The 23,238-nt window shown below is 42.7% G+C and overlaps 1 protein-coding gene across 2 annotated transcripts in view; it reads right to left on the bottom strand.

Moving 5' to 3' along the window:
- LOC149802939 (uncharacterized) overlaps positions 1–23,238 on the bottom strand; it is a 45,365-nt gene that overhangs the window by 4,000 nt on the left and 18,127 nt on the right. For both annotated transcript variants that reach the window (XM_089952453.1, XM_089952455.1), the window contains exons 5-7: positions 22,940–23,035; positions 21,813–21,944; positions 15,955–16,059 (exon numbers count right to left, since the gene is read on the bottom strand). In XM_089952453.1, the coding sequence (XP_089808579.1) occupies positions 15,955–16,059; positions 21,813–21,944; positions 22,940–23,035 (333 nt within the window). The remainder of the gene's footprint in view (positions 1–15,954; positions 16,060–21,812; positions 21,945–22,939; positions 23,036–23,238) is intronic.

The following is a 23,238-nucleotide window of genomic DNA, read 5'->3' as shown; positions in this document are numbered from 1 at the left end:
ACTGTCGGCATTGCTGACTGGGGGCTCGTAGCCATAAATATATTTAGTCAATAAATAATATAGTGTCCAGAATTAACCTTCTGAATAAGGACCAGGGGAACTTCTCATAATTCGTTAAAGTCTATAAGAAGAACCCCACCCCTAGACAACCACTACACCCCCACAGTGGGCGCTTCGTCCGGGATATGAATTAGACATATATATTATTTTGGGACTTAAAGTTATTGGTAGAAGTATTAGTGAACAGTGTGAGATATTTTCCATTCTTTGTATTTGAAATTTTGTGATTTTCTCATCTTGTATTTTTATTGTCATATGTGCAGGCTTTGTAGATCTTCCATTCATAGCAGTACGTGTGAAGCAGATATCGAACAAATATCTTACCTGAACGAAACTAGTTGTTGTCAACAGGTAAGTATTTAAACTGGTATTACAAATATCTGTATATTGTTTGAATTTTGAGACAAGGTATCACTTTACATTAGTATAATGGCTACCGAACGACAAATGATAAAGGAATACCGCGCCATGGGGTCGGAAGATCTTGGATACGAGGGAGATCGCCTGGCAACCTTTATAGAAGAAAGGATCAAGGAATGGAAGGCCGAAAAAGCAGCGGAAAGAGAAGCCCAGAGAGAACTAGCCAAGATAGCAGCGGACCAAGAGTTAGCCAAGATAGCCGCGGACCGAGAAGCCCAGAGAGAACTAGCCAAGATAGCAGCGGACCAAGAGTTAGCCAAGATAGCAGCGGACCGAGACGCCCAGAAAGAGCTGGAGCTAGCCAGACTCGCTCACACTCTGGAGATGGAAAAGGTCAGAGTTGAAGCTAGGACCAACGGATGGGACGACGCCAGTACAAGCTCTGGAACAACCGGCCGACCTTTCATCGACCACCGGATAGTCCAGATCAACATGTCACGCTTCAATGATAGGGAGGAGGCTATTGACGATTTTCTCGTCCAGTTTGAGAAACTCGCACGCGCTCATCAGGTCCCTGAACAGCACTGGGCCATTAATGTCTCAGCCTTTTTGCAAGGTGCAGCTCGGGAAGTCTACCACGGCTTAACTGCAGAAGAGGCTGATGACTACACTGCCCTCAAGAAGGCGCTTCTCTGCCATTACCGGCTGACCGCCGAGACTTACCGGAAACTTTTCCGGGACTCGGTGAAAAAGGTAACAGAGACCCACTCTCAATTCCACAACCGTGTTCGAGGTTTATTTGAGAAGTGGATGAAAATGGCCGAAGTCGAACGCACGTACGAAGGGCTACGCGAGGTAATACTCAAGGAACATGTCCTGGGTACTTACCGTCGCGAGTTGACAGTTTTCTTAGCAGAAAGAGAACACCGGACGCTCGAAGAGATCGCTAACATGGCGGAGCGATACGAGCAGGCGCACTCGAAGAGCGGAGGTTCCGGTGTTGCTGACCGACCCCGACCCTCTGAGTCGCGTCGTATGGGGGAGGTTGAGCCGGCTGTCCGTAACCGTCAGGGCGACGGGAAGGTCGGAGGGGCACCTACAGGTAGGGCTGCCGCCTATCGACCTGGACAGGCCTCACCCACGAAACCAGGACTTGCAAGTCGGCGAGGGCCGCCGACATGTTTTAATTGCAAGCGCCTGGGGCATTTTGCCAGGGACTGTCCCAAGGGCAGGCAGACCCAGGTGAATGTCGTAGCTAAGAAGGAATGTGTGCCGGAAGCGAGTCGCAACCCAGCCAACCTTGCGGCCGCAACTGTCAATGGTGAAGGCGCCACCATCTTGTATGACACTGGGTGCAGCGTCCCCGCGCTTGTCGACAAGAAATATGTCAAGCCGGAGGACTATACAGGGGAGGTAATAGAAGTTCAGTACGCGAACTGCGCGCGTGACTCATTACCAGTAGCTGTCATTGACCTCGATTCACCATATGTGAAGGGGAAAATTGAAGCTGCTTGCTTGGAGGGGCTATCACATGACGTCATATTGGGTTGCCGTTATGTGTTACCCCAGCCGAACCCCGAAACCTGCACACCTATGCCAGTGAGTGCTGTTGAAACCAGGGCCATGAGTCGACAGCCAAAACAAAAGCCAATCCAAGTTACATCGACACCGGTTAGTAATGTTATTCCAGCGGAGTTAAGGAAGCTGCAACAGGAGGACGCAACTCTGGCGCAGTTGCACAAACACGCAGAAGCGGGAACAGAAAGGGAAACTCCGAACGGCGCGGTGAAGTTTGTCTACAAGAAGGGAATCTTGTATCGCCACGCCAGGAAACACAACGAACACTTCAAGCAAGTCGTCGTGCCAAAGGAAAAGCGTTGCGAAGTACTGAAACTTGCACACGAGAGTCTCATGGGTGGACACATGGGAATCGCTAAGACGCGTGACCGTCTTGTAAAAGAGTTTTACTGGCCAGGGGTCCAGGGAGACGTAAAACGGTTCTGTCTCTCCTGTGACAAATGCCAGAGAATGGCACCAAAAACGGATCAGCGACCCATCCCTTTGGGGAGTACGCCCCTTATCGATGAACCATTTAGACGTGTTGCCATGGATTTAATCGGACCGATAAAACCCGCGTCTGCGCACGGAAATCGATATATTTTAACGGTTGTCGATTATGCTACACGCTATCCGGAGGCCGTTGCGTTGCGTAACATTGACACGGAAACCGTCGGGGAAGCTCTGTTTGCGATCTGGTCAAGAGTCGGAGTGCCCGACGAGATCTTGACCGATCAAGGAACACAATTTATGAGTCGTGTGATGGCGGAGGTGAATCGTCTCATGTCGATTAAACACCTCACGACTACACCGTATCACCCCCAATGTAACGGATTGGTCGAACGGTTTAATGGGACCTTGAAAAACACGCTCAAGAAATTGTGCGAAGGCCGCCCCAAGGATTGGGACCGGTATATTCCGGCCATGCTTTTTGCATACCGGGAAGTACCGCAAGCGAGTTTGGGGTTCTCTCCCTTTTAACTCTTGTACGGGAGAACCGTACGCGGCCCAATCGCCGTACTGAGACAGCTGTGGACAGACGACCACGCTGTAGAGGAAGTACGCACTACCTACCAGTACGTCGCGGACTTGCGCAACAAACTGGAAGAGGTTTGTTCTCTCGCGCAAGAAAATCTCAAACGAGCTAAGGCGCAACAGGCGAAAAATTACAATAAGCGCGCAAAACCACGTCAGTTTGAGGTAGGGGACAAAGTGTTGTTGTTGTTGCCCCAGGAACACAACAAGTTGCAAGTTTCCTGGAGGGGTCCATACGTCGTCACCAAGAAGGTCGGAGGTCAAACCTACCGGATACAGCTACCGACGAAAGAGAAATTGTACCATGCCAATTTGCTCAAGAGGTACCGGGAAAGGGAGACCGCCAGCGATTTTGTTGTCGCAGCGATAGTCACCGAGGATATCGAAGGCGATACGGAAGGTGCTAACACTGTCCCGAGCTGTCCATTAACGAGGGCCGAGACTCCGTCGGACGTGGAGTGTGACCCCATGTTAACTGAAGGGCAGCGGAACGAGATAGAGACCTTGCTGGCCGGATATTCCGACGTGCTAACAGAAAAACCCGGGAGGACGACGCTTGTCGAGTTCGGGTTAAAGATGGTGGACGACCGACCAGTTCAGTGTAAACCCTACCCCTTGCCCCACGCGAAACGACAAGTTGTAAGGGAAAAAATCGAGCAGATGATTGCTCTGGGAGTAATCGAACCTGCCGACTCTCCGTACAGCTCACCAGTAGTCTTAGTGCAGAAGAAGGACGGCACCCATCGGTTCTGCGTCGAATACCGGAAGCTGAATCAGGTGACAGAATTTCAAGTTGAAATGCTACCTGACCCCGAACATATCTTCGCTTCGGTCTCGAAAGCGAAATATTTTTCCAAACTGGATTTGTCCAAGGGGTATTGGCAAATTCCGGTAAGGAAAGAAGACCGACCGAAGCTTGCTTTTGCTTCTCCCGACGGGACATACCAATGGTTGGTGATGCCGTTCGGGGTACAAAACGCGCCCAGCGTCTTTACCAGAATGATGCGGAAGTTGTTGGAGCCCTTGCGCGATAGGGGTGTCCACAACTTCATGGATGACCTCTTGTTAGCTACAGAGACATGGGGTGAACACCTCGCTCTGTTAGCTGACGTTTTGGAGCGGCTACGTCAGGAGGGCTTGACAGCCCGCCCTTCCAAATGTCACCTTGGTTTCAGGACATTAGACTATTTAGGACATACCCTGAGCCAAGGCACGCTGTCTCCAGAGAAGTCGAAGGTGGAGCAGTTGAGAAACGCCGCACGCCCCACCACGAAAACGGAAGTGAGGTCATTCCTGGGACTGGCCGGATATTACCGGAGGTATGTCGCTAATTTCAGCGCGATTGCGGGCCCGTTGTCTGACCTAACCAAGAAACGGACCCCGAGTAAGTTCGTTTGGACAGATGCGTGTGAGCACGCATTCCAAACGCTAAAGGATAGACTTACATCCGACGCAGTTGTTCGTCTACCGGACTTGGATAAAGAATTCGTTCTGCGCACCGATGCATGCGACACGGGACTGGGAGCAGTACTGCTCCAGGAGCATGACAAGACGCTTTTTCCTGTCGCATACGGCAGCCGGAAGTTGTCTGCTGCCGAGAAGAATTACTCAGTATCGGAGAGGGAATGTCTCGGAATCGTGTTCGGCATATCACGGTTCGAGCGATACCTATATGGACGTAAGTTCATATTGGAGACCGACCACCAACCACTCGCCTATCTGGCGCAGGCAAAGTTGTCCAATGGTCGATTGATGCGATGGTCGCTGTTTTTACAGCAGTACCAGATGCAGATCAGATACGTGAAAGGATCTGAAAACGTAGGCGCAGATTTCATGAGTAGAAGCGCCGAAATGATATAGATCATTTGTTATATTTTCGTGTTCATACTCAGTTTAGCATTTAGTTCATTTTGCTGATTTTGTTCTTTATATCGTGTAACACTTTTGCTTTTTTAGTTTGAGTGAATAAAATCCTGATTTTATTCTCAAGCGTGGGGGGATGTGATATTTTACCCCAACCCCTTGTATTATACATGTATTTATAAGTCTGTAAGTGGAGCAAGGTAAGCTTTGTTTTTCCAAGTACCTAAGTTGGCTAATCCTCTTACGTAACCCAGTCTTTGTTTGAGCTCTTGAGTGGAAATCTGGCGGGAATCTTTGTACATGGGAACACGTGACGTAGACAACTTCAAAGAGCCGGAAGCCGACAATGGTAGGCTGGACAGTACATGGGGACACACAGACTGACATTTTTATGATTGACAGTTCGATCAAATGACCAGAGTCCGTCGCCATCCAATCGGGATGCGTTGTAGGTGGGACTTGATTCGAGAAACTGGCATAAGACTTGTACAAGCCTGAAATTCGTCAGTTGGTGTTTAAGAGTCGCAGTGACACACACTCCGTTAGCCATTCGTAAAAATTGGCGGAATTTAGGAAATTCATGAAATAGCTTCGATCAGGAAGCTTTCGGGGGACGAAAGAATTTCAGAGAATTTCGGGGGACGAGAGAAGTTCAGAGAATTTCGGGTGACGGTGAGAGATACCGAGTGAATTTCGGGTGACCTCAAGGGATACCGTCAAGGGTTCCGGATACTAGAAGAGGAACCGGAAGTCAAGATAACGGCAAGGAACAAGGATTATAGAAGAGGAAGCGGAAGTGGAGATCACGAAAGGAGAGAAAGACAAGGGAACGAAGAGATTTAGATGAGTAGCACTCAAGAAGGGAAAAATCTCCTCACACTGTGAACTCAAATGATGATCAAAGGGATCATTGGGTGAAAGAGAGACATTGATTACTTTAAATTCTTACAAATTTCATTTATTAAATTGTTATTGTTTAAATTTCATCTTTGTATTTCTTCTAATTTAACTGTCGGCATTGCTGACTGGGGGCTCGTAGCCATAAATATATTTAGTCAATAAATAATATAGTGTCCAGAATTAACCTTCTGAATAAGGACCAGGGGAACTTCTCATAATTCGTTAAAGTCTATAAGAAGAACCCCACCCCTAGACAACCACTACACCCCCACAGTGGGCGCTTCGTCCGGGATATGAATTAGACATATATATTATTTTGGGACTTAAAGTTATTGGTAGAAGTATTAGTGAACAGTGTGAGATATTTTCCATTCTTTGTATTTGAAATTTTGTGATTTTCTCATCTTGTATTTTTATTGTCATATGTGCAGGCTTTGTAGATCTTCCATTCATAGCAGTACGTGTGAAGCAGATATCGAACAAATATCTTACCTGAACGAAACTAGTTGTTGTCGACAGGTAAGTATTTAAACTGGTATTACAAATATCTGTATATTGTTTGAATTTTGAGACAAGGTATCACTTTACATTAGTATAATGGCTACCGAACGACAAATGATAAAGGAATACCGCGCCATGGGGTCGGAAGATCTTGGATACGAGGGAGATCGCCTGGCAACCTTTATAGAAGAAAGGATCAAGGAATGGAAGGCCGAAAAAGCAGCGGAAAGAGAAGCCCAGAGAGAACTAGCCAAGATAGCAGCGGACCAAGAGTTAGCCAAGATAGCCGCGGACCGAGAAGCCCAGAGAGAACTAGCCAAGATAGCAGCGGACCAAGAGTTAGCCAAGATAGCAGCGGACCGAGACGCCCAGAAAGAGCTGGAGCTAGCCAGACTCGCTCACACTCTGGAGATGGAAAAGGTCAGAGTTGAAGCTAGGACCAACGGATGGGACGACGCCAGTACAAGCTCTGGAACAACCGGCCGACCTTTCATCGACCACCGGATAGTCCAGATCAACATGTCACGCTTCAATGATAGGGAGGAGGCTATTGACGATTTTCTCGTCCAGTTTGAGAAACTCGCACGCGCTCATCAGGTCCCTGAACAGCACTGGGCCATTAATGTCTCAGCTTTTTTGCAAGGTGCAGCTCGGGAAGTCTACCACGGCTTAACTGCAGAAGAGGCTGATGACTACACTGCCCTCAAGAAGGCGCTTCTCTGCCATTACCGGCTGACCGCCGAGACTTACCGGAAACTTTTCCGGGACTCGGTGAAAAAGGTAACAGAGACCCACTCTCAATTCCACAACCGTGTTCAAGGTTTATTTGAGAAGTGGATGAAAATGGCCGAAGTCGAACGCACGTACGAAGGGCTACGCGAGGTAATACTCAAGGAACATGTCCTGGGTACTTACTGTCGCGAGTTGACAGTTTTCTTAGCAGAAAGAGAACACCGGACGCTCGAAGAGATCGCTAACATGGCGGAGCGATACGAGCAGGCGCACTCGAAGAGCGGAGGTTCCGGTGTTGCTGACCGACCCCGACCCTCTGAGTCGCGTCGTATGGGGGAGGTTGAGCCGGCTGTCCGTAACCGTCAGGGCGACGGGAAGGTCGGAAGGGCACCTACAGGTAGGGCTGCCGCCTATCGACCTGGACAGGCCTCACCCACGAAACCAGGACTTGCAAGTCGGCGAGGGCTGCCGACATGTTTTAATTGCAAGCGCCTGGGGCATTTTGCCAGGGACTGTCCCAAGGGCAGGCAGACCCAGGTGAATGTCGTAGCTAAGAAGGAATGTGTGCCGGAAGCGAGTCGCAACCCAGCCAACCTTACGGCCGCAACTGTCAATGGTGAAGGCGCCACCATCTTGTATGACACTGGGTGCAGCGTCCCCGCGCTTGTCGACAAGAAATATGTCAAGCCGGAGGACTATACAGGGGAGGTAATAGAAGTTCAGTACGCGAACTGCGCGCGTGACTCATTACCAGTAGCTGTCATTGACCTCGATTCACCATACGTGAAGGGGAAAATTGAAGCTGCTTGCTTGGAGGGGCTATCACATGACGTCATATTGGGTTGCCGTTATGTGTTACCCCAGCCGAACCCCGAAACCTGCACAACTATGCCAGTGAGTGCTGTTGAAACCAGGGCCATGAGTCGACAGCCAAAACAAAAGCCAATCCAAGTTACATCAACACCGGTTAGTAATGTTATTCCAGCGGAGTTAAGGAAGCTGCAACAGGAGGACGCAACTCTGGCGCAGTTGCACAAACACGCAGAAGCGGGAACAGAAAGGGAAACTCCGAACGGCGCGGTGAAGTTTGTCTACAAGAAGGGAATCTTGTATCGCCACGCCAGGAAACACAACGAACACTTCAAGCAAGTCGTCGTGCCAAAGGAAAAGCGTTGCGAAGTACTGAAACTTGCACACGAGAGTCTCATGGGTGGACACATGGGAATTGCTAAGACGCGTGACCGTCTTGTAAAAGAGTTTTACTGGCCAGGGGTCCAGGGAGACGTAAAACGGTTCTGTCTCTCCTGTGACAAATGCCAGAGAATGGCACCGAAAACGGATCAGCGACCCATCCCTTTGGGGAGTACGCCCCTTATCGATGAACCATTTAGACGTGTTGCCATGGATTTAATCGGACCGATAAAACCCGCGTCTGCGCACGGAAATCGATATATTTTAACGGTTGTCGATTATGCTACACGCTATCCGGAGGCCGTTGCGTTGCGTAACATTGACATGGAAACCGTCGGGGAAGCTCTGTTTGCGATCTGGTCAAGAGTCGGAGTGCCCGACGAGATCTTGACCGATCAAGGAACACAATTTATGAGTCGTGTGATGGCGGAGGTGAATCGTCTCATGTCGATTAAACACCTCACGACTACACCGTATCACCCCCAATGTAACGGATTGGTCGAACGGTTTAATGGGACCTTGAAAAACACGCTCAAGAAATTGTGCGAAGGCCGCCCCAAGGATTGGGACCGGTATATTCCGGCCATGCTTTTTGCATACCGGGAAGTACCGCAAGCGAGTTTGGGGTTCTCTCCCTTTTAACTCTTGTACGGGAGAACCGTACGTGGCCCAATCGCCGTACTGAGACAGCTGTGGACAGACGACCACGCTGTAGAGGAAGTACGCACTACCTACCAGTACGTCGCGGACTTGCGCAACAAACTGGAAGAGGTTTGTTCTCTCGCGCAAGAAAATCTCAAACGAGCTAAGGCGCAACAGGCGAAAAATTACAATAAGCGCGCAAAACCACGTCAGTTTGAGGTAGGGGACAAAGTGTTGTTGTTGTTGCCCCAGGAACACAACAAGTTGCAAGTTTCCTGGAGGGGTCCATACGTCGTCACCAAGAAGGTCGGAGGTCAAACCTACCGGATACAGCTACCGACGAAAGAGAAATTGTACCATGCCAATTTGCTCAAGAGGTACCGGGAAAGGGAGACCGCCAGCGATTTTGTTGTCGCAGCGATAGTCACCGAGGATATCGAAGGCGATACGGAAGGTGCTAACACTGTCCCGAGCTGTCCATTAACAAGGGCCGAGACTCCGTCGGACGTGGAGTGTGACCCCATGTTAACTGAAGGGCAGCGGAACGAGATAGAGACCTTGCTGGCCGGATATTCCGACGTGCTAACAGAAAAACCCGGGAGGACGACGCTTGTCGAGTTCGGGTTAAAGATGGTGGACGACCGACCAGTTCAGTGTAAACCCTACCCCTTGCCCCACGCGAAACGACAAGTTGTAAGGGAAAAAATCGAGCAGATGATTGCTCTGGGAGTAATCGAACCTGCCGACTCTCCGTACAGCTCACCAGTAGTCTTAGTGCAGAAGAAGGACGGCACCCATCGGTTCTGCGTCAACTACCGGAAGCTGAATCAGGTGACAGAATTTCAAGTTGAAATGCTACCTGACCCCGAACATATCTTCGCTTCGGTCTCGAAAGCGAAATATTTTTCCAAACTGGATTTGTCCAAGGGGTATTGGCAAATTCCGGTAAGGAAAGAAGACCGACCGAAGCTTGCTTTTGCTTCTCCCGATGGGACATACCAATGGTTGGTGATGCCGTTCGGGGTACAAAACGCGCCCAGCGTCTTTACCAGAATGATGCGGAAGTTGTTGGAGCCCTTGCGCGATAGGGGTGTCCACAACTTCATGGATGACATCTTGTTAGCTACAGAGACATGGGGTGAACACCTCGCTCTGTTAGCTGACGTTTTGGAGCGGCTACGTCAGGAGGGCTTGACAGCCCGCCCTTCCAAATGTCACCTTGGTTTCAGGACATTAGACTATTTAGGACATACCCTGAGCCAAGGCACGCTGTCTCCAGAGAAGTCGAAGGTGGAGCAGTTGAGAAACGCCGCACGCCCCACCACGAAAACGGAAGTGAGGTCATTCCTGGGACTGGCTGGATATTACCGGAGGTATGTCGCTAATTTCAGCGTGATTGCGGGCCCGTTGTCTGACCTAACCAAGAAACGGACCCCGAGTAAGTTCGTTTGGACAGATGCGTGTGAGCACGCATTCCAAACGCTAAAGGATAGACTTACATCCGACGCAGTTGTTCGTCTACCGGACTTGGATAAAGAATTCGTTCTGCGCACCGATGCATGCGACACGGGACTGGGAGCAGTACTGCTCCAGGAGCATGACAAGACGCTTTTTCCTGTCGCATACGGCAGCCGGAAGTTGTCTGCTGCCGAGAAGAATTACTCAGTATCGGAGAGGGAATGTCTCGGAATCGTGTTCGGCATATCACGGTTCGAGCGATACCTATATGGACGTAAGTTCATATTGGAGACCGACCACCAACCACTCGCCTATCTGGCGCAGGCAAAGTTGTCCAATGGTCGATTGATGCGATGGTCGCTGTTTTTACAGCAGTACCAGATGCAGATCAGATACGTGAAAGGATCTGAAAACGTAGGCGCAGATTTCATGAGTAGAAGCGCCGAAATGATATAGATCATTTGTTATATTTTCGTGTTCATACTCAGTTTAGCATTTAGTTCATTTTGCTGATTTTGTTCTTTATATCGTGTAACACTTTTGCTTTTTTAGTTTGAGTGAATAAAATCCTGATTTTATTCTCAAGCGTGGGGGGATGTGATGTTTTACCCCAACCCCTTGTATTATACATGTATTTATAAGTCTGTAAGTGGAGCAAGGTAAGCTTTGTTTTTCCAAGTACCTAAGTTGGCTAATCCTCTTACGTAACCCAGTCTTTGTTTGAGCTCTTGAGTGGAAATCTGGCGGGAATCTTTGTACATGGGAACACGTGACGTAGACAACTTCAAAGAGCCGGAAGCCGACAATGGTAGGCTGGACAGTACATGGGGACACACAGACTGACATTTTTATGATTGACAGTTCGATCAAATGACCAGAGTCCGTCGCCATCCAATTGGGATGCGTTGTAGGTGGGACTTGATTCGAGAAACTGGCATAAGACTTGTACAAGCCTGAAATTCGTCAGTTGGTGTTTAAGAGTCGCAGTGACACACACTCCGTTAGCCATTCGTAAAAATTGGCGGAATTTAGGAAATTCATGAAATAGCTTCGATCAGGAAGCTTTTGGGGGACGAAAGAATTTCAGAGAATTTCGGGGGACGAGAGAAGTTCAGAGAATTTCGGGTGACGGTGAGAGATACCGAGTGAATTTCGGGTGACCTCAAGGGATACCGTCAAGGGTTCCGGATACTAGAAGAGGAACCGGAAGTCAAGATAACGGCAAGGAACAAGGATTATAGAAGAGGAAGCGGAAGTGGAGATCACGAAAGGAGAGAAAGACAAGGGAACGAAGAGATTTAGATGAGTAGCACTCAAGAAGGGAAAAATCTCACACTGTGAACTCAAATGATGATCAAAGGGATCATTGGGTGAAAGAGAGACATTGATTACTTTAAATTCTTACAAATTTCATTTATTAAATTGTTATTGTTTAAATTTCATCTTTGTATTTCTTCTAATTTAACTGTCGGCATTGCTGACTGGGGGCTCGTAGCCATAAATATATTTAGTCAATAAATAATATAGTGTCCAGAATTAACCTTCTGAATAAGGACCAGGGGAACTTCTCATAATTCGTTAAAGTCTATAAGAAGAACCCCACCCCTAGACAACCACTACACCCCCACAAGATATATAATAAAAAGAAAAACTATGCTTTTTAAGTAGATGTAAGGAAATTTTCGAGTGGAAACCTTTTGTATTGTCACTTGTGGCTTCCAAACATAACAATACAATGTTCTGTCTTAACACATGAAATATTTCCTTTCAGCTACTCAAAAAACTTGATGTCTTCACTAACTATGACAGGAGGGACCTTCATCCTCACCATCTACTATGTGTTCAGCTCCCGTCTGCCACTACCAGGTGTTTTTAGCTGAGCGTTATACTAATGAGGATGCTCGCATAGCAGGTTAGTTCGGAAGCTTTTTAAGTAATGTGATTGGATAAGTATTCTTGGAGAAAAGTTATTTACTGAAAAATTTGCTTTCTCCTTCAAATATGTTCTTCAATCACAGGACAATAATAACTGTATACCAGGAGTGCAGTGATACTGGTGACGGCATCGAGGTGTTCGTCATGATAAAAGACATGAATGTATCTTCTGTCTTTGAAATCTTTGCCTTGAAACAACAGAGGTCCACGCACTTCTTGAGGGTGCACTTTCAATGTGTAGCATGGAGCCAACGTGTCTTGCAATTTCTGCATTTCTTGAATGCCACAGGGTGTGTCTTTGGATAGCCCTGCATGCTATAACAGGAGTTCTGCCTCTCTTTGCTGTTTGGCTCCGTCCGATTGTAGAATAGTTTTCCAGACTCTTTATCATTCTAATGTGTCATTCTTGTCGGCATACATTCATCCCATGACGATGGCACAGGCTAAATACATCTGGTCTTGAGTGTTGTTAAATCAAATGAGACAGAACAGGGGATGCTAAGCATCTGATCTCTACCTCATTCCTTCTAAGGAATGATGGATGGATTCCCCATGCAAACAATAACCCATTCTCCTAATTACATAAGCAAACAGCCTCAAGTCACTTGATCTGTGACCCTTATATAAGGTTAAGAAGATAAATATTGAGATCTTATTATCTAAAAAATTTCACTGGTGAATCCAGAGAAGTTGATAGGCTGTGTTGATTGTTTTAATTCTGTCAGGTAGTCATCTGTGCTGCCACCATCAGACCTACCAGATTCAAGGTTTGCCTCTGTGACACTAAATCTTTGAGATTAAAACTAGCGAAGGTTGACTCAGCATGCCAGCAAACAGCTTCTATTAAATCTCAGATCAAAACTTTAAGTTCAAATGCAAGACTCACAGAGATGGCTCGAATCTCATGATCGGTAATCTTCATGAGGCTACTATGGTCTTGTAAGACCTCAGAGTACACTGAACGATTTCAGCCATGAAGCAAGGGCTTGAGGATGATACCCTGTTTCCCAGCTTTCACTGGAAGAAAAGAGGCATTTTTGCATGCCATAACTTGTCTGTGTATTTGATGAGGTGCGAATGGGATCTTGCATGGCTGCTGCTCTCAACTTGTCGATGAAAGAAAGTGAGTGAATGACTACTCTTTCATTACTGATGGTAAACTAGTTTTGGCAACAAAGCCTGGCTGTGTCAGTAGGACCACCAACCATCCAATCCAAGCTGATGATAGTTAAATTCAATGGAGAGGGCATGTAGCTCACTGACCCTGCATGACAAAGCTAATTTTTTATGATAGTAACTTTAGTTACTTGTGGGCTAAAGGTTCAAATTTATTTGAACCATGTTAATACTCAGGATAGGATCCATTTTGGGAACCAGGTGAGGGATTTTGGTTGATTGAGATCAAACTTGGTGAAGACCAATTGATGGCAGGACCATTCCATGTGAAGAACTTGACCTTTTTGGGATAGAGTGTTGGCCAAGACATTGAGTTTGCCAGGAATGTGCCTGATTTGTACATAGGCATGGAGATTGTCACACCAATATAGCTGCCAATCAGAACACACAGTCTGGGTGATTTGGTGCCCCCATTTGAGGAGATAGGTCACCACCATAGAGTTGTTGCTTTCCTTCCTCGACTTAGTCTGTCTTACTTCCCTTTAGCTGCATCTTGAACCACTAAGGCTCTGACAGTTTTTCTCCGACCATGTGTTACATAAGCTACATGGCATCAATGATGTACATTTTGTACATACAGTACAGGAGTCATGGTTATCCTCACCTGCTTTATACTTTTTGCACTTTAAGAACTTGGATAACACTCCAGCTGATACGACACAAGAAAAAAAAAACCAAAGCATAAATTAGTAATGCAGTATATTATTAACTCACTAAATCACTCTCATTACTAATGGTGGTTTAGGTGCCTATAGCTATGCTCTGAACCTATACATAATGCATAGTTAACAATTCTATCAAATGCAATACCAAATAGAAAAACTAATGCAGTAAATTAATACTATATCCATTACTAATGGAGTAAGTGAAAATAGTCAAGGTCATGCTAAATCGTAAATGACAACATGAACAATAACATGGTTTGACATGGTCTTAAGTAGGCACAGTCTACGACAGTGACAAAATCATTCAAATTTGGCAGAAACTTTAAAACCAATGTCTACAACCTGCAGCATAATGATTCTTCCAAACAATAAATCCAAAAGGCATGTTGGATGGTTCAATTTGAACACAAAAAATGGCTTGTATTGTTGGAGGTTAAACTGTACAATGTTATCAGTACAGCAGTGAGGCTAAAAATGAGTGACACACAGCAGTGGGGAGGTAATAGGGAAGAGTTATTGCACTTTGTCTATATGAGACACATAAAACGTTTTTTGTAGTTTAGTAGGGCTGGATTCATGAGGTAGCAGGCTAATATTCCTAACATATTGTGATTGGGGAACATATCTGATAGAGAAATAACAACCTGCAAGTGTACAGAAATTATGATAACACTCAAGCAAAAATATATATGCATGGAGAATAAGTATATAAGCAATGATGCCATGTTCGGGCTCAAGGTAAGAGTAAACAAAGTCCACAACTACAAAACAATTTACACAATTATTGATCAAAATTTTCTAACAATGGTTACTACATGTAGTATATATCTACCTACACATCATTATTCCAACTTTCTGGATGAATGGGTTGAAGTCACAAAGATATTGAAGGATTTTGGCAGGTCTTGCAGTACTATGATCATACTGCTTAAGGAAAGCTTTAAACAGGAACCACATATTATTGATAAGGGGTAGGTAATCAGTAGCAAAAAATTTCTTCCTTTGGTCTTAATACATGGTATATAGAAAGAAAAGTTGGAAATATTTGTCATTTCCAGAGAGCTGGATGCAGAAGTTCAGTTTTTTAAAAAACATTATTTTGCAAAAACTGAGATACAATTCAATTTAGGTTCACAAATGTGTTAAATAAAATTCAACCAATTTCCAAAAAAGTTATATTAAATTACAACTCATGTAAGATCTTTATTTATGTACCTCTACATTAAATTTTTCCAGCTGGTTTGACACCATGCATTTATGTGATGTAAGCTGTATTCAAATGTGTGAAGTAAATGCTGCACGAGTAATGTATAATTAAAGAATTCAAGACTCTTATACAAAAGCAGTGAGTTCCATGGAACACAGATGCTCACAAGAAAATAGCTCACGTACCCTTCATATACGTGGAGTCAAAAAGAACAAAATCTAAAAACTGTTGTTGTCATTACTGATGTAAAATTAATACCTTTTACAGAATGTGCTTATTAAATATGAACTTTCCCCTGTACACTTTATATTTTCTTCATCTCCAATTTTATAAATCACACTTATCGTCTTACTTAACATTTATCATGTACATATTAATCTCCATGAAGCTGTATATCAAACATGTATTATTAAAGAATTTAAACTTCTATTTTACAGGATTTATGGAGTAATGAAGTTTGAAAATCAATTAAAAGCTGCATGATTGGCCAAAGTGAAACAAAATGCCGTCCATGCATCTTTTGCAATCAATTTTCAAGCTTCAAGACTTTTTGAATCCAGTGAAATATTAACTTTATTTCTTATTATTATATATATTTTTTAACTATAAAAACTTCTAGTGTCTTGTGTCACATAATGCATAGGTAATAAATTTGTGATTATATTACTTTACCTGCAGAGTCATTTAGATGCAGCGCCTTTAAATACTGAAATCCAACAATTCTATCAAAGTCTCCAATCATTTGATTATATCCAGCCTCTGTTGAAAGATCATATCCTGTTGAAACAGAATGAAGAACACATCATTAAAAAACATGGCTTACAACATAAATTCAATTTACAATACAATTTTACGGCAATTCAGTTGTGAAGAGAAAAAGTTCTGCATGCAATTTTGTAAATGTTTTACACACCCACTCCTTAATTTTCATGAACTTGATATTTTCATAGCAGAGCTAATTGAATTACAATAAAAAGAATCATGTCACCATTATTGTCTCATCCTCAACAAATCTGTTATCTGGGTAAGCTTGCAGTACCTGTATTTAGTGTACAACTCAAGCTATTGTGTTGACAAAAAATAGGGAAATGATGAACGGGCAAGACTGTAACATGATACACTCTGCCATATGGCAGCATGTAAAACCATGGAACAAAAGTTTTGTTAATAGATGCTAAAAAATTTTAAATTACCTCATTCCTAGTTATATAAGGCTTATTATTATAAAATTACTTGTAGAATTTGATTGAACAAATTTATTCCAAGTGCAATACAGTTGCTAAATGTTGGAAATGTATGTCAAATGTAAATGAAGAAACAATCCACAATATTTTCATTGAATATTTTATTCTACAATGGGTAAAATTTTAAATTTAATTTTGTTCCTTTTCTTACTTGGATAGAGACAGAATTCTTTGGGCAGTATCCATGATAAGATGAGACTTACTGATCAAACTGAATTTGTTTTTTTTTTCTCAAAATAAAAAATAAAAATAAGAGCAACTTTTTAAAGTGGTGTAACCCTCATTCAAGTTTTAGTGCCACGTGTACATTTGGAGAAGGAAAAAAAAATCACAACAAAAAATATAATGGAAGATTCCAAAATCTTAAAAATGACTATATAATTTCAAAATAAGTTCATCCCACCCACACGCTGCTAAGTAAACAAAAAAAAGCAGTATTGAAGATTTACCAACCAATATAACTTTTTCTATCTAATGATAGAAAATCTTCCATCAAGTGGAAAGCACATCCCCATATCCCATCCTAATTAAATGACTGTCCAGAGATTCTGAGTCTGCAATAATCAATACACAGGTGAACTGCTTGTGGCTCTAATTTGCTGCAGGAAGATCTACTAATAGGCAACCCAAATTAGTGTAGACTGGCAGGTGAAAGGACCACTCAGTGTGCACTCTTACCTCTCATAAATGATGAATCAGCAGGACATTAAGTTATCTTGTATACATCTTATGTCTTACCTGTTTGGTGATTTGACTGTACGGTCAATGGTGAAGAAATTCACAGACCAAGACAGAGAGATATGGTGATTTGGATCCCCATACTCCCATATCTGTGAATGTAACTGACCACAATGAAACTGTTTAGTACAATGAAGGCAATCTTCCCCCAGAGATGTTGCTAGGAATGAAGGACATATTCAGTTTAGTGAGGCAAATAGTGGGCATCCCAATCATGCATGATGGCATCCATATAGATCATAACTTCTCAGGGGGATTCCTGCCGATAGCCATAGTCTCTCCTGCAACTTAAGCATGAAGTGTCTTATTTCAATCAAATATAATGACAGTGCTACTGAAATAAAAACAACATTTACAGTCAGTTCATAAAGAACTGAACATAAAGTTCTGCGGTTGCATTGTAAAGTCAGAGGAGTTGGAAACTTCCTTGCAAAAATCCATGTCTGCTTAGAAATTAACTATGTCCAACGTGTTTAAGAGAAAAGCAAACAAAACTGAGATTAGTCAGAAACTCCAAACCATGATCAACAAAATGTTATCTGACTTCTCTCCATTCACAATCTTACTCAGCTGAGATCAGACTATTCATAACTTGATCCAAAATCAAATATACCATGTGCTTCTAAATGCAGTTGCTTTTGTCAAGGTGGACCTGACGTTGATGTCAATGCAGTCAACTGTCTTGGCGATAACCCAAGATATGCGACTGAGTTCAAATGAGAGTGCACAAAACTGATACATGTTCCCCTGGAATGGAAACAAATTACTTGAATGAAGACAGATGAATCGGGATATAAATTAGGCATCCATCAAGTTGAGACTGATCATTTACTTGTCCATCTTTAAAGTCATAACAACCAAGCCATGTTTATTTTAAACCATGGCAGGACAATAAACTTGAGTCTATTGCAGGCTGGAGCTTTCCCTTCTCTGCTGGCTCTAGAAAAGTCATAAATAAAAATCATCTTGCTGATCAAAATCTGCCAAATTCTTGGGGCTGGCTGGGACTTGTCATAGAAGGAAAGAACAAAAGTGGTGATGGTTGGGGGGGACTGGATGAACAAAATCATTTGTCAGAAAGAGGTAGAGCTAAGCCTGGTGAAAATGATGGAGTCTGGTATGCACAGCAATAACGTATTTGACAGGCAGCAAGTGTAGAGTCAATTACATTTATCAGAACAATTTAGGAAGAAGAAAATTCATTTTCTGTATCCTATGATTGTCACTGTACTGTGAAGATTATTACTTCTAAAATGCTGTGTAAGTGAAATGACTGCTGTTGATTGGAGATTTTCTGTTTGTCCATGTGGCAATCGTTGCCTCACTTTTTACACTGAAGATAATGATAAGGGCAAAAAGCTCAATGAGAGACCCAATGAGCTAAACAGGCAATTCTTGAACAGTATGCTTTATAATGTCCTCCATAAGGCCCTTGAACAACAGGAAATGTAATGATTACTGAGGGCCACTGTGGGCCGTAAGCGAAGGAAAGCATCACATCTCACTATATCCAGGTTACATGAGGCACTTAGGCCATTTGACACAGAATGGCAAGCTTTTTTCTCGACAACTTTCACAATGCAGTATGTTGATTCCCAAGCATTATTCTAAATCACTTTCTCTGCAAGTTTGCAGAAAAGTCAAGCAAAGACAAAATCACCAACCTTGATCACTCTACAGCTTATTTTACACAAAAGTAGGACACACATTTTTACCATCGCTACGTCTTTGTCTAAGCTTGGCACATCTAAATGGTTGGTGCTCAAGTGTGTTCTGTACCTGCAGTCACAAAAAGTCACTGACACTGACAGTTGGTATCTGAGAAGACACTGGAGTTACCAGGGTTCTGAATCTTGTCTGCCAGTGGACTGGTGTGTGTGCTTTTTTTTACTTTAAATGTAGCTTTAACAATTTTTCAGTCATATCGCTAGTGTGTCTGCAGTGTGGCAGTTTATAGTGATGTCTAGCACTGGGGCATCATGCCGCAGACACGTAGCATGATGTCCCACCCAGTCACATTATCCTGACACCAGGCCAACCAGTCCTAACACAAACCCCTTAATGCTAAGTGCCAAGTGAGGCAGCTGTTAGTACCATTTTTTTTATAACAACTAGGCCACCAAAGTGGTCCAGTTGACTGGTAACCTCCTTGATCTTAAGGGATTGCAGATATAGACAGAAGGGAAAATATTTATCCTCATAATCAATGTCTACAGAGGGCTTGACCTAGCATGCCTGGTTCTATGTTGGCTGTAGGTAGCACATGGCTGGAGACAAAACAGTATGTATCTTTTTAATTGCTGCTTTAAAGGTAAATTCAGTCCTCTTCATAGGATCTGGATTCAAGAGTTGATCAAGTTGTCTCTGCATTCACTTGGGAGCTGTCCTCATCCAAAAAGAGTTCCAAATTCACATAAATCATACTGGGCAGAAGTGTAGGAGAAGTGATGTAAACAGACAGATGGATGGGCAGCCTGCAGCAAAGCTTTGTTGCCATGGCAGCCAGCAGTGGTGCTGCCATACTGATGGACTGATATAGGGATCCCCATCTAAGGGCACAGACGATAATATGCTGGGCCAGTTTGTAGTCTGACTCATCATCACTACCAAACTCTGGTCAAAAGTAACAATGCACAGCTGGTCAGCCAGACAGTACAAAGTTTAGATGAAGCAGTTTTCATGAATGTTTCTGAGAGCTTGACTTTCAACATTTGGTGAACAAGTCACCATTGTTAACCTGTGATGAGAATGAACCACCAAATGGATTAAACTATAAACCAATTACTGTACTGAAATTGTAACTTTTGAAAACTTAGATAACGATAATGCTCACTACATAATGATATTATAGCATGCAAACAGCACAAATATGTCTAATGGTGGAAAAAATATGAACAAAATCTGATGAAAAACAAAAACTAAAGTTACCAATGCTTGAAGCAAAGATAATACAACAAGCACCTATTATGTAAATGAATGGCTGAAAGCAGTACCTATTATGTGAATGGCTGGCTGAAAACAATACTCATTATCTGAATGGTTGGCTGAAAACAGTATCTATTATGTGAATGGATGGCTGAAAAATGTTATCTGTACCAAGCAAATTCTTAAACTAATTGTGACAATGGTATGTCAAGCAAATTCTTAAACTAATTGTGACAATGGTATGTAATTATAATAGTACATTGCAAGAGTTACTTCCCATTATACCATTTTATTTGTTAGCAACTATATTGTATATAGATGGAAAACAAATTTTTCATCTTTCCAGAGGACTGGATTTGGGATGCAGTTGAAGTTTAGTCTTTATGTTAAAGTGATCAAGTAATGCATTTGATAGAGAAACTACGTGTCCGTCATGGTACAATCTCACCAACTGCAGTTGGTATTATGGGTTAATAGCTATATATTTAATGAAAGAATCTTACTGCTCAGTTGCAAAATGTCAATAAGTAAACACTTAACTTTGATGGCTGATCTAGAAATCAATGACTTGCATGATTAGGCCAAACTATTAAATATGACCATAGTTACAGGTTCCTTACGGGTGGAAAATTAGTACAGTGTATATGAGAACAGTACATATGTCTGCTTTGATACAGTTTTTGTTTTCTAAGTGGGAACCAGGTTATAACTGTATCAAGTTTTGATGAAAAAAAAGATGAAAACTGATCTTAATCTAGGCCTTCTGATGCACAGCTAAATGAAAATTATGATTGTAATTCATAAAGTCCTTCAGAAGTTATTAAGCACAAATAAAATTCATGATGTAATAACAAACTTCTAAGTTAGTGGGTACTAACTCAGTCAAACTGTGATGTAACTGGAAGATGTGTTTATGGTACAAGCATACCAACACAGTGCCTGAAAACTGACAATATATACACAAGTTAACCAGATGGATGGACAGACAGTCAAGAAAAACTATATGACTCAACCATCTGTAATGAGGCGTATAAAGGTAAAAACTGATACTGATCCAAGTCTTGCTGACATTAAGCTTAAGATCATATTTAATTCTAATCCCTGAAATCATTCAAATGGCGCTGAGGGAAACCAATTTAGTTCTTATCGATAAGATCCTTCAAAAGGTGCTGACTGAAACCAATTTTGTTCTAATCCATAAGATCCTTCAAAAGGCGCTGATTGAAACCAATTTTGTTCTAAAATGACAGACCTGGATTACAAGGATTATTAAAAGAAAAACAAAAACAAACAACCATGAATTCTGGGAAGGAGTGGTGTTTGCATCAATTTAAAAAAGAAGAAACGTTTTAAAAATGTACAGAAATGGTTTTGATGGGAAAAGAGGTAAAATTGTTTTCATAAATAACTCACCGTTTGTGAGGTCTTTATATACAGAGTAATAACTGGCAACAAGATTACAAAAGACCTAAAGGTGATACAGTTAAACTCTAGCTCATCAACCTTAAACCTGATGTCTGTTTGGTCAATGCACTGGCATTACTGATACAGACATCAAACTTTTCAACAGAGTTTGAGCTTGAGAATGAGAATGTTTCATCAAGAGAAAACATTAAATCTTACCAGCAGCATATGCATGACAAGTGTCGAGACACACCCCAATGCGTGACTTATCCTTGACCCGCGCAATGATTCCAGCCAACTCTGTGAACTTGCCCCCGACTGTGCTCCCTTGGCAGCTCATGTTTTCAATCACTGAAAGTAGTTTGGTATAATGTAACGGACAATGGAGGCAATGAAGTATGCATATCAAGAATCAATGACACCTATTTATTGACTTTATCCTAAATGGCATATCTTTTAGTATGGTAGTTTCCATACCAAGTGGAATATAGTTACTAAGTAATGCCGATAATAAAGTATGGACTCATGAAAAAGGTTTGGTTTAGTTTAGTGGTTTAAGGTACAGAAGCACATTAATTAAGACTATTCAGTGCAGAGACAAGTGGAGTCAAGTTTCCTGTCCTGGAACACACCGTAGCACCCAACGCGTACTGACCCAAAGGTAGCATTCAAACCCATAACTTTTGTTGTAAGTCTGGCATGCAAACCAGTGAGCCATGACAGTTTGAAAGACAACAATATATGTTATTAAAACAAGGACCTCAAACCATAAGATTCAGGCCATAAAAAAGGAAAATAAAGTTATATAGTTAACTTACACAATGGCAGTACATGGCAATGATTACACTGCATATGTAACAAAAAAAAAACTGCAATCTCTTGATATAAGGAGCTGTAGCATGGAAAAAATTAATCTACTGACTACAAATTTTCATAACTTGGTATGAACTTGCAGTAAAAGAGAAGAAAACTGTAATTGTAACTGATAATGCACTTCAAAACTGTGCATGAATTTTACTGTCCTATTTATTTTGGAGTTATTCCATTTAAGGAATATACCAGAATCAGAACGAAAGCCATCATCATTTCCAAGCATGTTCAATTTTCATTAAGGATTTGGGTGGTTGTGTTAAAAAGTCATCTTTCTAAGGTTTTTTTAAAAAGCATAATACTTTTACTCAAGAAAGAAGTTTGAGTAAACACCCTTGAACCTCTGTAAAGATGCTACACACGATGGGCATCATCAGCTAAATTATGTCTGTTGGCTGTGAGTCCACATGAAATCTGCCTTCCAACCTTGATATGACCATTTTAAAGGATTAACCCTGTGAAGCCCAAGCTCCTACCTGTGATAACATATTTTGTCCGACTATGAGCTATATTAATGCTCTCTGCAATTCTGTCCAGGCAATCCTCCACTGTACCTTTTCCACAGGTAGACCCTGCATAAAAAAAATCAAAAATGTTTTAAATAAAACTAGCAATAATAGGCATGTCATTCAAAAAGTGAGTACAAAATCAGTCTTCCATTTTCCTGACCTAAAATATTTTCAGCCAATTTGTCATATTTTTAAAGTTTTAAGGAATATTATTGACATATTTTTTTCAGTTTCACACAGTCATATTTGTAAGCACATGGCAATAC

This window comes from Sinohyriopsis cumingii, chromosome 3 (genome assembly GCF_028554795.1).
Source record: "Sinohyriopsis cumingii isolate HCF-2022 chromosome 3, ASM2855479v2, whole genome shotgun sequence".
Taxonomy (NCBI): Eukaryota; Metazoa; Mollusca; class Bivalvia; order Unionida; family Unionidae; genus Sinohyriopsis; species Sinohyriopsis cumingii.
The sequence above is the reverse complement of the archived record's forward strand: the minus strand, read 5'-3'. Positions and strand labels throughout refer to the sequence as shown.